General features: G+C 37.9%; 1 protein-coding gene across 2 annotated transcripts; it reads right to left on the reverse strand.

The window, feature by feature from the left end:
- Positions 1-16: 16 nt before the first annotated feature.
- On the reverse strand, positions 17-14,902 carry cth (cystathionase (cystathionine gamma-lyase)). Of its 2 annotated transcripts, XM_088927409.1 has the most exons (13): positions 14,668-14,902; positions 13,181-14,036; positions 11,078-11,159; positions 10,728-10,823; positions 9,892-10,001; positions 9,634-9,768; positions 8,786-8,843; positions 7,325-7,402; positions 5,446-5,598; positions 4,838-4,959; positions 4,334-4,386; positions 2,694-2,832; positions 17-1,046 (listed from the first exon to the last, which is right to left on the reverse strand). In XM_088927409.1, exons 4-13 carry the CDS (start codon positions 10,789-10,791, stop codon positions 1,026-1,028), a joined length of 933 nt encoding a protein of 310 aa, XP_088783535.1. In that variant the 5' UTR covers positions 10,792-10,823; positions 11,078-11,159; positions 13,181-14,036; positions 14,668-14,902; the 3' UTR covers positions 17-1,025. The 2 variants fall into 2 exon arrangements, with proteins under 2 accessions (XP_088783535.1, XP_088783534.1); XM_088927408.1 differs by lacking the exon at positions 13,181-14,036.
- Positions 14,903-16,335: the final 1,433 nt, after the last annotated feature.

A 16,335-nucleotide genomic window follows, 5' to 3' on the forward strand; every position in this document is an offset into this window, starting at 1 on the left:
CAAAAAGCATTAGGCCACATTGAAAGGTAATTTTTATTTGTTAATGTGTTCAAATGCTAAAGTCAATAATAATGCATTCTTAATAGCTGTATAATCTGAACATTTTTAAGCTCCTTTAACTGAATTAATGATGCCAAATCCCCTTACATATATTGTATGCTGATTTAAGTTAAGGAGCTTTAAAAAGGCTATTAACAATTCTGCCCAACATTTGAACTACATTAAAATCTCAATAAAGGTTATATGACTTCTAAAGACACAGCTATTCATCGGAAGTATAAGAAATTGTGAACCACACTCTTTTTTTCTCTCCAGACATGCATAAGAAAAAGCAAACCTTTCCTTTTTAAAAATATTTTCATTTACGATTCTAAATTTAATTTGTTTTTGTCAATGTTAATGTTATGTTAATGTATCATTAAATTACTTGTACCATCATGAGATCAACAAGGACTAGTCATTTTTTTAGAAGTTTGATTTATTATTTTGCAGAAAATAAACTTGATATTTAGATCTACATTACAATTCACCAATAGATGATAATAATACAAATGTACTAATTCAATGATTACAATTACCCAAAATTAAACAAAAAAACACTTTAACAGTGAATTCAGATTTAAATAGAGATAAAAAAAGTAAAAACTAAAAGCAAAGTAGTTGATTTCACCAAGAATTTAATAGGCTTGGCAAAGAAACTTATCACAACTGGAAACAATCAGTGTAAGTGGTATATCAGTACCTGGCCTTTAAAAGTGGGGCTGGTAAATTATTCACTAATTACCAAATCGTGCAACAATAATTTAATTCCCACTCATGCTCATAAATGTTTCTCCATTTCAGTCTTGAATTTTAAATACAGTAAAATCATTTAGATTAATATATTTTATTAACCCCTATAAATTGAATGTAAGTACACATGTAGCTTCTAATGTAAGGCACACTGTCATAGGACTGTGTAGATTATTGACTTCACTTGCACACTTTACATTGGCTTTTTATGACTGCAGAATTCCTTGCCAATCTTAATGTTTCAGTCCAGGGTGCTGTTAAAATAAAAGCAACAACTATGTTCAAAATAAATACACTTAAACAGTTCATATTTGAAAACAATTCAGCCTTTTTAAAACAACATTTCATTTTCTCTATTATCCCAAAGACAAACTACAGGCTCAAATTGAATTTTACAAGTATGTCCTTTATTTAATTGCAGAAGGCAGAGCTAAAAAATATTTCCTAGGTAATGTTTTATTCTGTATCTTCAGATGACTCTCTCACACTTGGATAAGACCCTGCAGGGCTATGTTAGAGCTGTTTTTCCACACAAGAGACAGTTGGCAATTTACTGAAGTACAAATCCAATTTTAGAAGCAATCTGAGCATAACCATGAGTATGTGTGTGAAGGCTTAAGGATTTACTATGGCTGTTAAATGCTTCCGGAAAATTCCAGGCAGTAATAAACCTAGGTGGATGTAAAATAATTAACCTTGGAAAAAGCATAGCATTTTTTTCTATATGATTAAATCTATACAGAGTACTATACTATAAATCTATACATTAGAAATGGTGTATATCTTTCTTATGTGGGATTGAAATGCAAAATAAATTTTATTATTAATGCCACATTCTAAGATACTGAAGACCTTTTCAAAAAATGAGTTACAGTTCTCAAACTCAATTTCCACATTTTGACAGGGCACTTTGTTAGGTTTATATTGTGAGCCCATAGTCACCTATAAAGTAGTAATGTGATATGAATCTATTTTCTGACGACAGAAATACAGGATTTAAAAATGCAAAATGCCTTGGAGGAAATAAGAGTGCAAACTTTATATACCGCAGTTCAGATGAATCTCCAGCACCCTTTCAGAACAAATGACCACCCAACACATTCTAACAGAGTCTACTGGTAGAAAATAACTTGGATGCTTTTGAAATTAGTTTTTAAAATTGGAAATACTCAACAATACATTTAGATGGCAGAGAACCCAGGAACGTGATTCTATACATAAAAACAATTTGAATATCCCTTGGTCCTAATGCTATCACAGTACACTAATAGTAATTAGAAGGACACTAATACACATTGCAGGTTCAGCTGTTTTTGCCAATGTCCCAATACCCACCTCTTACCTCACCTAAGAGAAATCTCTCACATTTTAGAAGAAAGGTACTGTGCCTTCACTTCTCCTTTAGTTGCGCTCACCTTATAAAGATCTGAATAACAGTTGCCTATAGGATATGCCGTAATGAATAATAATTGATTTAGATGCAGAATGCTTCACAGTTACCAAATACTCCTGTCTGCTGGTTTTGGAGAATATAATTACATGCTTTTTATAAAATAAGAACTCTTTAGGAAAACGTTCAGTTCCTTATATTTGGATTATTCAGATGTCGCTACTATTCTTACACCAAAAATTACATATACCCAGGGCATTACAAACACAACAAAATGAATACTAGAACTAATAGTGTTTGTTGCATTTTTGATGGCTCTCAGTGCAATATCAAAACAAACTCTGTTACCTAAGAAATCCATGTCTAAGAGTAGACATATGTTTTAATCTAATATTCTGCATTACTTGCAGACAAAGAGCTGGTCTCCTGGTTCAATGCAGTGATCCTAATCAGCCTCATAAAATACCCGTGTTGCTAGTTTCACCACAAATCAACCATGACGAATACTTACAGCAGCATTCAGCGCCTGATTCAGGTCTTCAATAATATCTTCCTCATCCTCCAAACCCACCGACAATCGAATGAGTGTGTCACTAATGCCCAGAACCTCTCTCTCATTCTCAGGAACTGAGGCGTGAGTCATGATGGCACTAAATGCAAGCAAGCAAAAAGAGCAGGTCATGTGGGGAGTTACAGGATCCTGTTACATCTGTAAATTCATAGGGAAAAACAAACAAACAAACAAACAAATACAAAAATGCAATGATACATCTTACAATGATACAGAAGAACAGTTACGTCATATTCCCTGTAAGGCTATGCCTCTTTTTGCATTCAAGATTTTTTTTCCTGTTAAAATATGTAGAAATGTATATATTGGTGTTAACATTTAATGGTCACGGATATTTAATGCATTTGTTTATTTCTATGATTTTAAATGGTTTTCATGCATTGTTAGAATTGCTTTTTAATTTATGAACTCAAATTTCACTCTCAATCTTTAACTTTTTAAAGGTTTTACACTTTTTTTTTTAACTCCAAGCGTGCCCTGAAGGTATTTCTCAATATTTAAGTTTTGAAATTCCTGTTACTTTCAGCAACTGCAAATTATTGATTACAACATTTTTTTCCATTAAATAAAGCATGATTGAGCATGTTCAATTTTTTGCTTCAAAGAAATTTATATCCTAAAGGTATAAGTTGTCACGCTTTCAGCAGAACCTTAGAATTCCTAACACGAATGTGTCTGAGACGCCCTCTTGTGTTAGCATACAGGTACTACAGCTACATTAAAAATGAACAAAACTATTACATCTTCAAAATATTGTACTTTACCCACATCACTATTATTAGGCAGTAGACAAGATACATAAGGAAGTTTTTATTTTTTCTCAAATAATGAAACTATTGCTCAAAGCCTTTTTTTGCCATTAAAATCAATTGCTGACTTACGACTCTCTTTTGAGATTTAAGAAGGAGTTTGTGTCAACATTTCTTACAGCATACATCAAATAAACAAAGATTGATTAGTAAAATAAAAACAGTTTAACTCAACCTATAGACAGTATATATATAAGTTTGGATGGTCTGATCAATAAAAGAAAAGCTTGTGTTTACAATTTAAATGGACCTGCAAGTCAGAAAACACTTAATAGTACAGTAAATGTGTTTACTCTTACAAGGGTACATGGAGCAGCGTTAAGAGCTCTGTACTCATTACCACAGAGCCATTAGTTCAGGTCCTCATTGCTGTATTCTTGAGATAGGGTACTTTAACTTGAACCATTCCACTCAGTTATGTAAATGAATAACTACTTCGCTGGGCATTTTCCCACTGACGGACCAATAACCCATTCAAGAGTGATCTCCTGCTTTCTCTTAAAGCCACAGACTCCTGTGAGCCAGTAGAGTCGTGCAAGAGCAGTATCTTCTTTTCCAAACTGGTGTCTCCTCCATGAAATATTTTCATCTGCAACAATCTGCCCATTTTATAATTCCTGCATGAGGTCCAACTCAGCGAGAAGATACTCTAAAGCCAACACTAAAAGCCAACGTGTCTTTACTTGGTTTAGACTTTAGACTGTAGCACTTGATGGAAGAACAATAAAGTGAAAAGATTTTCTGCACCAAGTTGATTAATTGAATACTTACGGGTGCTCTGCAAAACTTTCGTAACCTCCTAAACTCTCTGCTAGTATAAAAAGCTGAAAAACAGATGCCAAAAACGATACATTAACTTTGTAAATGTAGAGAGACATTTAATTCAATAATGTTAGTGCTAAGCGTAAAACCCAAATCCTCCGTTTCTTCACAAAATCACATCTCTTCCTTTTATTTCATTGACTACCAGATGCATACAATCCCTTTAAAAATTCTTGAAGAAGAACGATTTAGGAGTTGGTGCTGGTAAATTATTTTCAACTTCTAGACAATACATAAAAGCAAATAAAAAGCCCAGCAGTGTTCAGATACGCAGTCAAAAACACAACATTTTAGAGTAGTCTGCCAGGGCTCTTTCAGTGACACAGCAGACCTTTGTCTATGGTCTTGCATTTTTGTGGGTAACCATGATTACATGGAAGGCTGAGTCCAGTGACTCACAATCATAAGGGGATTGTGTCCCTGTGGAATTCAGGAGCGACAATAACAAATCACCTTTAAATTGCTTAAGAAGGCAGTGGCATGCTGCAGTTGCCCGTTGATGTAAAAAGTGACCATTCCTGGACAACCAGTGCACTGCCTTTTCACCAGCTCGTACTGAGGGTGCGAGGGCAGTCCTGCAGGTAGATCAAGAGTGAACAAAGTGTTAAGCAAAGCATCCATAGAAAAAAAAATCCATGTGGGTTCTTCATAATCTTTCAGCTAAAACGTTACCATGTAATTACTGGTATACACTTAAACATATCTAGTTCTTTTGAATGCTTATTTGCACTTAATTTCAGAAAGAAAGATCATCCCATATGCTGCTCAACAGAAAAGAGATCAGTTAATCAATGGTACATGTTAAAACCATCACTATTAGTGTATTAACAGACAAGAGGGTCTGTGTTAATGCCAAGCTTTGATAGATTTCAATATCATTAAGTCTTAGACTTAACTTAGTGCTGGATCACTGAAGCATCTAATGACTATAATAAACACAGGCTACATTATAGAACTTGTGACTTCACTTTGTAATAACAGAGAATGTGTGAACTAGGGAATTGCCTCCCGATTGCAAATAAGATACTGAAATCTCTTTGGCCGCTGCAGGAGTCATTTACCTGGGAAAATGACTTTTGTAACCCGAGGGTCAGCTTCCAGGAACCGGGCGACAGCCAGGGCATTGCTGAAGTGCTGTTTCATTCTCAGGGGAAGAGTCTTCAAGCCGCGGTTGCAGAGGTAGCAGTCGAATGGTGACGGCACGGCACCAATGGCTTGAGGGCAGAAGGAAACGGAAGCCAGCTTTTAGCTTTGTTTCTAAGAGATTCATAAACTCCATCCCCAATGTAAATTACAAATGTAATACATCGTTAAAAAGAAAATCATATATACTGTAGTTTGATTAAAAAAACTAACCAACATGCCACCTAAATGTAATATTTTATCAGCTTGGTAATGCTCTTAGATTAACTCCCATCCCTTCACTTTCAGGTTCTGCAAGAAATTAAATTTATGACTTAGAAATCTGAACTATACTGTAGAACACAATAGCCCTCTAACTGTCCACTGAACGTTAATGCTGTATGAATTGAAATAACATGCCAATACCCTGGTTTAAAAACATGGTTTACTTTATAGTGACGAAGAAAAAAAAGGACTGGCATCAGTGATCGGCATCAAACAAAAGTTTATTCTTTCTATCTATAAACCAAGTGTTTGCCTGCATTGAATTTGATCAAAATGGTTTTGAATTTCATTTGCTAATTCTTCTGTTTTAGGTATCACCTATAATAATAATAATTCCTTACTCTTATATAGCATTTTCTATATAAGATTGCTTCTCCGCTCAAAGCAATTTACAGGCAATGGGGACTCCCCTCCACCACCACCAGTGTGCAGCATCCACCTGGATGATGCGATGGCAGTCATAGTGCACCAGTACGCTCACCACCCACCAGCTATCAGTGGGGAGGAGAGCAGAGTAATGAAGCCAATTCATAGATGGGGATTATTAGGAGGCCATGACTGGTAAAAGACAATGGGAAATTTGTCCAGGACACCAAGGTTACACCCCTACTCTTTTCGAAAAAACGCCTTGGGATTTTTAAAGACCACAGAGAGTCAGGTCCTCAGTTTTCCGTCTCATCCAAAGGACGGCGCCTTTTTACAGCATAGTGTCCCTGTCACTATCCTGGACCATTAGGACCCACACAGACCGCAGGGTGAGAGCCCCCTGCTAACACGTCTTCCACCAGCAACCTTAGTTTTTCCCAGGTCTACCATCCAGGTATTGGACAGGCTCACCTGCAAGTTTGACTAGATAGATTACTATACCAGAATCTAGATCACTTACATTATGAACTAAAAAGAGCCATAGTACAGATTTCTGTAGTGCTTCATTTATTGCATCACCCAACTGGAGTATTCATCCCGCACTTCTTTCTGGGGTGGTGCAGTGATCAGCATGGCTGCCTCACAGTGCTGGGGCCCAGGGTTTGATTCCTGGGGTGCTACAGTATCTGTATCTGTGTTTGTTTGGGTTTCTTCTGGTTCCTCCAGTTTCCTCACTCAAACTAAAGACATGCTGGTAGGTTAGTTGGCTGCTGGGAAGACTGTTCCTAGATGTGAGTGTGTGCATGCGTGCGTGCCCCACGATGCCCTAGCACCCTGCTCAGAGGGTACCCGGCCACGTGCCCGTTGCTTTGCCAGGATGGGCTCCAGCCCCCCCACAACCCTGGATGGCTGGAATGGTATTCTCTGTTTTCTATTAAACAATTCTCAAGAAATTCTCAACGAAGAAAGGGACCGTTTAGATTTGTCAATCTAACCTAGGTTGCATTTGTTTTAAATGGGAGTAAGCTGCAGAAAACACAGAGGCAAATGGGAGGAACATGCACATACCTCACAGTAGGTGCCCCAAAAGCTGAGAGGCAGAAGTGTTAAAAGGCCAAGCCACTGCATCGCCCTCATCATATGGTATCAAGCAATAATCAAGCTTACCATTCTGCAAATATTTCAGTTGTTCATACAGGTCGTCACGGTTTACAGAGACTAGGCCCATCACAACGTCACTGTGACCTATAAACCCAAGATAAAAAGTAACAGGTTTATTTATTCCTTTCTACAGACAAATGTTTTACAACACAAAAATGGTATTTTGCTTTCAGCATACGAGGTACATTTAAAAATCATTATAGGAGAAAAATAGAATGAAGCAGACAACTGCATTAAGTACTCCAGTTTTTGTTTTCTAGTGCATTGTTTCAGAAATATACAATACAGTGAAGCTTAGATTCTTTTAAAATGTAAGGTCATGAACTCACTCAAACTTTGATAATCCAGAACCTCTGTTCTTTTTCTTAAAAAAGGTGGAATTGACTTTGAATTTATTTGACTTATTTGAATTACCAGTTTGTTAACTTGGCTAAGTTTCAATCCAAGTGAAACATGGGTGTCCTCGAGCACATTTTCTCTGTGTCTGGCACCGCTGGCGTTTCCTTCATTACAGTGAGTATTTGGATTGTTAATTGTATATGAAAAACACCCTCTAGAGAGCTGTTTTTAATGCATGAAATATACCAGACAAGGTACAAAAAGTACAAAAAATTGTGGGGTCAAGTAGCACACCTCCACAGCACAATGAGATTGAGTTCCGTGCTTATGCTTAAGATATACTACAGTGTCATCACTAAAGACATACATACTGTAATAAGATTTCAAATAACAAATAATTTGGCACACCCTGCTCATTTGTTGCTGCACTTTAAGGTCTATTTTTACGAGCACAAAGGTTTCAAAACACAATTCCCAGACCACCTATCAGTTTACTCTTCAAATATCATGCATTTTTGTATCAGACTTACTTTCAAGCCTAGTTTTTCAAAGTCATTTCTAAAGAATTGATAAAAAAAGGATTGCTCATTGTCTATCATTTCAATTTCAATACTTTTTGTTTTAAAAAAAGGAAACAGAAATACATTTAGAGTGCTCAATGCGGATTAGGTAGCTTGTCTTATGTGCCTCTTCACTGAGGAAACACCAGGAATTGCATTTGCACTCTTCAGATCATGTTCTGCTATAGCCCTAGTTAAATTAATTCCTGCTGTAATTGCTATATTACATTTTGCAAAATCTCTAGACCAGGAACAGCAGTCTTGAAGGCAGCTAAACAATCCTTGATGCTATATTTTGTGGTTACTCTCATTATATTTACATCATAACAAATTACATACGGAATAATATGCTATTGTAATTTTTATGACCAGTTCAATAACGGTTTAAGATGACTAATCCAATGACAGCTTTTTCACCAGTTCCTAAAGTGGGTTTCTTATGCCTATTGTATCTCGCAGTGAAAGACGCAGCTTCAGGTTTGTAACTAAGCCCTGCAAGTTCACAAAGCACCTCGACAGGTGCGAAAACGCAAAGTTCCTGATGCAAAGTTTTTCTGTCTGAACTCACCATTCATGTACTTAGTTGCCGAGTACATACAAATGTCTGCTCCAAGGGCCAAAGGACGCTAAGATTGATGGGGGGGGGGGAAGATTAAAAAGATTATTTAAAGACTGTTGTGAAACAGAAAAGTTCTTGAAGATCACCTCAGCGGCAACAACTGATACTGTCGCTCAGAGCAGCAAAGGTTCTCATACATGTTAGAAACTGAAAATATGGATTCAGCGTAAGCAGTAAGACTCAACGACTGACATTATTAAGTAATTGATCCTCGATATTGCTATTGCAGTAGCAATAAGTCCTGTTTTGAGGGGTTTTATTGCTAGCTGTGGAGTTGTTGTACATGTTCTTCATGTGGAAAGACAAGTGATTATAGCAATTTTCTGCTATGACCTTCAAATATAGTATACCCAGATTTATTTTTATAAGGCGTCACTAACTGAACTTGAAGAATAAATAACTATTTCCCATTTTAACAAAGATATTTTAGATGTTTTTAGTATGAAAGGCGCTGTATGAAAAAAGCTTTTAAAATTTGAATTATTTTTGTCAAAATAAACCATGAGAATGTCAGAGACGTCAGGGATCTCAGACCTGCATGTATGGTATTCATCACCTTCAAGGGACCTGAGAGACGTACTGTATATACCACCAGCTTCATAGCAGACAACTGAGATCATCATCAAACACAGATCCCTAATTCAGCAGTTAAAAAGGGAAACAAAATTATGAATATTGGAAAAAAAGATATGCTAAGACAGTCTGATCATACTCTGTCTGCTTTTACAGTAGTTTATATCAGGCCTCAGCTCATCAAAGAGTTGCTTCCATCTAGAAATTGGAGAGACGATGCCCACCTGAAAGTAAGCGGACATGAAGGTGTTGTCCACCACAACAATGATGTCTTTGTTGTACTTGTGGACAATATCTCCACAGCCTTTTATATCCACAACCTTCAAAGTAGGATTTGTAGGAGTTTCAACCCAGACCAGCTGCATTGACATGTAAAAACAAGGGAACAAAAATGACTGCAGCAGAAGTTAGAGAGAACACACATTTTAGGCAGATTTAATGTATTCTAGGGTATTGAATCTCTAATACAGTTACAGGGTTACCTTAGTATTTGGTTTAATAGCTGCCTTCAAGGCTTCAAGCTTTGTGAAATCCACAAACGTCACCTCCAAGCCCAGCTTAGAGGCTACTTTTGAGAAATACCGATTGGTGCCTATAAGAAAAAGCATAAGTAAAAGATGGTAAAGACCGATCCATTTCCTGACTGCTTCTTCCAATTCAGGTTTGCAGGGGAGCTGGAGCCTACCCTCGTTAGCAATAGGCAGAAGGCAGGGTACAGCCTAGCTGGGATGCCAGTCCATCGCAGTAACAGATGTCAATGATTAACGAGTGAAAGACAATAGTAACATTTGTAAGTGACACCTGTATTAGAAAAGGTTTTTGAAACTGCTGCTGTTTACAGAAAGTTGGATCACAAGTTTCAAACAGGCTATAATTTTTCTGCTTCTCCATAAAACCCTTTTAGTTTTGAAACGTTCTTTGACATCTGACATGATTTCATTTTGGATGGAAGTAAAGTGCTGTGAGAATAAATGCTTAAAATCCTGCAAGCGATGATAAATATCAGATCTGCCATGATAGGATTATAGACTATAGACCTTGTCATATACAAAACACACTATATAACTGGAAAGGGCAAAAGATTTGGAGTGAAAGACTGGATAAGAACAAGAAAGAGTCCTTTTGGCAGTTCTTGCTTGTTGGGTTGCTACTAGCTAAATGACCCAAGAATTCCATCATTTCTTACAAGACCCTTCAAAGAGCCATTTTTTAACAAAGTGGCTAAGGAGTTTGTCCCAGACCATAAACAAAAACAGAGATGCCGATCCGATGAACCTTTTTGGGATCAAGTTTGCAGGAGTCAGCTGCACAAGCTTACCTCCATATACGTCATCCATACATATGATACCATCACCAGATTTCAACAAGTGAGTGATGGTCATTGTAGCTGCTAGTCCAGACGCCAGTGCAATACCTATAGAAATTTTACAGTTAAAAAATATCTGCAATAATTCCACGTTTTATAAACGATACTTTACTATGACTACTTTTGCATCTTATTTGAAAAGTATGAGGAAACTCTTTACTTTGGCGTGTAATTCCAACGCAAAAAAGGTTTTATCAACACTAAAATCCACTTTCTGCGATATTAACATGATACAGTTGTTACAGACAGCTTACAGATTGTTCTTTGAAAACCCAAGAAGAAAAAAAGATAAGCTGACTTACAGTATTTTGCTCCATCCAGAACTGCAACAGCTTTCTCAAGGCAATTCCGAGTAGGGTTTCCACTACGGCTGTACTCAAAGCCCTTTAAAAAAAAGGAATTGTAAGGAATTGCAATGTGTCCTGCTTCTCAGCTACCAAAATATTTAAAGAGCAGGCTGAGAAAGAAAAAACATTTGTTGTAGGTGCTACCACAAAAGAAGCATTTTTTTTTTATTTTGATAAATGTGAATTACAGTTAATTTTAAAGAAAGCTGAGTTTGGATTTTCTGGTCAGTTTTCTGGCTAAAACGTTTAAGTACACTTTTGAAAGCACATTTTTATTCAAATAGGGTTAAAAACAGTTCATTTACCATGCAAATTAGGTAAAAGTGGTGCAAAGCAATAATGTGACGTTTTACTGATGAGAGAGATCAGTACTGGATTTCAAAGCTATGCCCTACTATGGTGACTGGGAGCTCTATTGTAGGAAGTGCCTCAGACAAGATGATAAACCTGTCACAATTGTAGTCCCTCCTCCTTAAGGGCGCTCCGGCTCTTTTTACTTTGGACTTAATTCTGTGCACCTGCCCCTTGTTCCAGCCTCCTTCCTGTTCCCCTTAAAAGCCAGACACTTAGTCAGTTCCGAGCTCTGCATCTGATTTCCATATTGTGCGAGCCCGGGTCCGGATGAGTCTGGCTCCGTCATGTTTTTAAGTCCCTGTCCCTGTTCCCCCTGCTGGTTCCGACCCGGTTCCTGGTTTAAATCTCCTGGATGGATCGCCTGGCCATGGACTTATGCTTGTCTTTTTGGATTCCCCGTCTGGATTACCTATGGACTGTTTGCCTCGGCCACACCTCCCCGTGCACCAGCGCACTGTGGACACGCCCCCCTGTTTTCATTACCGTATTCCTGCATGACCTTTTCCCCCAGTGCTTCCTCACTACTTCGGATTGTGTCGTCCACATAGGGTCCGGAAAGAACTGTTCGTTACAAAACCGAGATCCCTATGACTAGGTTATTAAAAATCCCAGTGAGCTACAATACTTGAAAGGGTGTTAACCCCTGTGCCCAGACTTAATTTTACTTAGGGGTTTTCACAGTCTGAAAACTATACAGAATTCAAGCAGGTGTGTTCAGTTTTGAACTAACCCGACATTGTATTCTTCCGATTTTTAATATGAACTACCTTTTATTGAAACTGTATGCATGCAGCAGGAATATATTTAAAATGACTGATTGTGATCCTTGTGTTAATTTCACTTTACGCTTTCATCTTTCAAGATATTGAGAAATTTTGAAAATTAAACCAAGTAGCATTAGGTTTACTAAATGGTGGCATTTTAGAGTGAAATCCTTTCCCTTTTAAAATAATGGGCCTAAAACATTTTTTTTTTTACGTGTTAATAACTTCAAGGTTTACATTATGCAAGAGCTTGAAACTACATCAAATACAATAATTTATCACATGTTATGACCCTGAAGCAATCCTAAATCTAAACATGCTAGAGCTTTATAGTAATGAACAATGAAGAAGTATAGTGCGAACAAGAAGTACAGTTTCCACATGTGAAGAAAATCTGTGTTGTAACAAACTTCTCTAAATTGCTGAGTCCACAGTTGGTTTTATAATGAGATTTCTAGGGCCCCCAAGAAGGCTGTGCATGTCTCTCAATGCAGTTCTCCTTGAACCACTGAGTTTCTTGATTCATTCTTTTCCTCATCTAGACAATTTGAGGTTAAAATAAAAACACTAACAGAATGATCACATACATAGTAAAATATTAAGCTGCAAGTAAGGGATGTTACACAATCTATTCATATGACCTTATTTAGAATACTGCGGGCAGTCGTGATCATTGTTACAAAAGAGATATTGCTGTCATGGAAAGAGGTCAAATGGGTGAGTGGTTCCCAGGTTTAAAGGCAAATCATGCATGAAAAGATTAAAGGAGCCATTTTAGTCTAGAACAGAGAAAGGGAATGGGATTTAAAAACCCAAAAAGAATGGCTTCCTCTCACTTTTGACCATCTTGCTCATTTGGTAATTTAGTAACTAAGTGGATCAAATTCTTTTTTCAGCCACTTTTTGTAGGAGCTCACAACAGTCCCTGGCCAGTGCTCACCTGAGTCCCATAACTACTGGCATGGCTGGTCTCTACAACCTCCCTCTGCTGAATGCAATCTTCTTGTCCCTCTCAGACAATATGAACAGGTTGGTTTCCCTCAGGCCAGGCTGGGTGCTTCAGGAGCTCCAGGCGGACAATACATGGAGATCCTGACTCTCCGTGATCATTAAAAAAAACCAGGGCATTTCTCATAAAAGAGTAGGGTTGATAATCCCGGTGTCCTGGTCTCCCTTTACCAATCATTGTCTGTTCTCCTCCTCACTGATAGGTGATGTGTGGTGAGTGAACTGGTGCACTTTATTGCATAATTGGTAGTGGTGGAGGGGAGTCCCCACTACCTGTAAAGTGCTTTAAAGTGCTTTGAGTGGAGTGTCCAGAAAAGCACTATATAAAGTGTAAGGAATTATTATTATCCAACTCTCCAAGCCAGCACAGTGGCCCCCATATTCATTCCCTAGCCCTTATGATATCACATTGATCATGACACTAGGCTAGAAGATTAATGACATATTGTCACTGGGGCCAGTCAGGTTGAATAGATGTCTACATGTATAGGATTAGTACACAGTGCTTATTTAAATACATAAATCTCATTGCTCATTGTTAGCTCATTGTTGGAGCACTGCTAGGGTGACATCGGTTCACACTCAAGCACCTTTTGTGCATTGGGTTCCTGAATTTGTCTGATTCACTGTGCCTAGATACACTGGATACACTAGATACACTGATACACTGTGTCTAGAACCAAGGAGAACTGCTAACCTAAGTTTGCTTGAAACCCCCTGAGAGGCCACTAAAACTACTAGCTTCGTATTCATCAGAATATCATATTTTATATATTATATGGCAGAGTCTGGGGATAAAGAAATGGACAACCATTGGTCACTAAAACATTTCCATTTTTTACTTTTCCTGGTCAAGGCGTTATTCATTAACATGAATTCATTTACATCCAGGCTTCAACAACTACATTGCAGAGTAACATTGCTCTGTGTCTAGTCATTGACCACCTGTCACTGTGGTCAGTGAAAAGCACTGTCATCACTATCTGCTGAATACCAAATGGAATACTTTCAAATATCACTGCCCAACTTTTAAAAAGATTAGCAGTTACAGCTATTACATGATAGTTTGCGGTCTTAATATAAAAAAAAAGGTAAGGCACTTGATTTTAAAAGTTAAACGCTTGCCCTAACAGCACGGGACGCCTTTGAAGACTCTACATATCATAAAGTTTATTAGGATTCCCAAAGCTCTCCTTTTGTTCGACCAGTCCGATCGCCTAACGAAAAATACAGTCCACAGAACTATGAAAGGACTATGAAATAGAAATACGAAGTCAAATGGGTCGTGCATTATAACACCATTTCAGCAAATTATTTTTTAAGTTTAAGAGGGGCCCATATACGGGCAAAATCTCTTGTTCTTTTCTCTTCTTTGAAATGCATTACAGTTCAATGTATAATATTAATTCTGCAACTTACTGCATGTTGTCCAGGTCCATGCTGTTTAAACGTAGTTGACAGTGAAATTGGCGGCACTACAGCCATGGACGTCCACTGCTCTGGCTCTTGCCCAACATGGATTGCCTGTGTTGCGAAGGATTTAAAGGCCTCCAGAAACCCAGAAGAGTCGTGCTGTGTGCGCGAGTCCATGACTAGGTCTAATGCAGTAGCAACGCGTCACAACGTCCTGAGAGCTACACCAGTGTGTGGGCCCTTATAATTAAATGTGGGAATTACAAGAGAGAGGGTAACGTGAAATACGAAACGTCCGGTGTTTCAACCAATCAACGAAGAGTGCAGAGAGGGAAGTCGAGCTCTATTGGCTTGTCAACAGGAGGCGTTGTCAGACATGTGACTGCTTTGCAAAAGTAATTTTTTTCTGTAGTCGTGTCAACATGATGCAACAACATGTCGTTGTTTTAGTTACATGAATAAAAAAAATTATTTGTTTTTTTTTCTGTGTGAATGGTTTTGAGATGGGAAAGCAGGTTTCCCCTTCCTTATGCAAGAAAGAGTTAAATAAATTAAGGTCTCACTGAGAAGCATCAGCGCCCAAACGGGCATGCAAATAAGTACAAAATAAGAAGGGTTACAACCGAGAGGCCATTGTCCCATCCAGCGCTTTTGATAGTTAATAATTGATCCGAGGATCTCATCCAACCGTTTATTGAAAGCAGCTTGCTCCACACTCCCACAGCCCTTTGTGTAACGAGGTGCCTCATGTTCTCGGTTTTAAATGCTCTCCCAAGCAATTTCCATTTGTGCCCTCTGATTTATTCATTCTGAATATGCTCAGCATACAGATTTCAACTATTTGGACAGAGGCCAAATTCATCAAAGACCTACACAAATGATCTCTGACGGATTATGACGTTGGCGCTCAAATTGTATGACAATAACACTGAACATAATTGATTTTTAGAAGGGATTAATACAAATTTCATCAGATTGTTTTGGATGGGCTCACTTACCAACATTTTAATACAGTGAAATAACACGGAGAAAGACGTGTTCTCGTGTCCTCTAAATTAAAAACGTATTTTTGAAGACAAAATGTCTGTGAATAGTTGCATTTTTTTATACTCGAATTGATCAAATGAGATTCTTTTTTTGCACGAAATCGATACGACAAAGAGTCGGGGTAACTAAAACTGCGTGTTTGGGGGCTGCGTTTTTTCATTTTGACCAATAGGGGGTGCCACTTGGCTAGGACGAGATTGAGATGAAGTACAGGAAAGGTTCTCGTTACTGTTACTTCACCAGTTCTAACAAATGCGTAACCGCAACGATTCAGCAAATATGGGAGACCAAGTGGGCACATTGTCTTACAAATTAATATAAACTGCGCACGGTTTATAAGCTGTAACCACAACAGTCTTGAACTGCTATGGACTGTCGTTGTTGTTTTGCTGTCCTATATCGGATTTCTGCAGTTTATTCTAAATCATCTAAATCAATCACAACTAGACTGACACCTTGGAGGAACACAGCACAATGACCTCAGAACTAGGTGGTATTAAAGCAAATAGCCTTGTCCTCAACAGCAACGTAGATCTGAATCTGTATTGGTGTGATAGAATGAGACTTTTGCAACCCTCATTGCAATTCAATGCAGTTTACGGGATGAAAGAGACAGAAAATAGCAAT

Source organism: Atractosteus spatula, chromosome 11 (genome assembly GCF_055471065.1).
Source record: "Atractosteus spatula isolate fAtrSpa1 chromosome 11, fAtrSpa1.hap1, whole genome shotgun sequence".
Classification (NCBI taxonomy): domain Eukaryota; kingdom Metazoa; phylum Chordata; class Actinopteri; order Semionotiformes; family Lepisosteidae; genus Atractosteus; species Atractosteus spatula.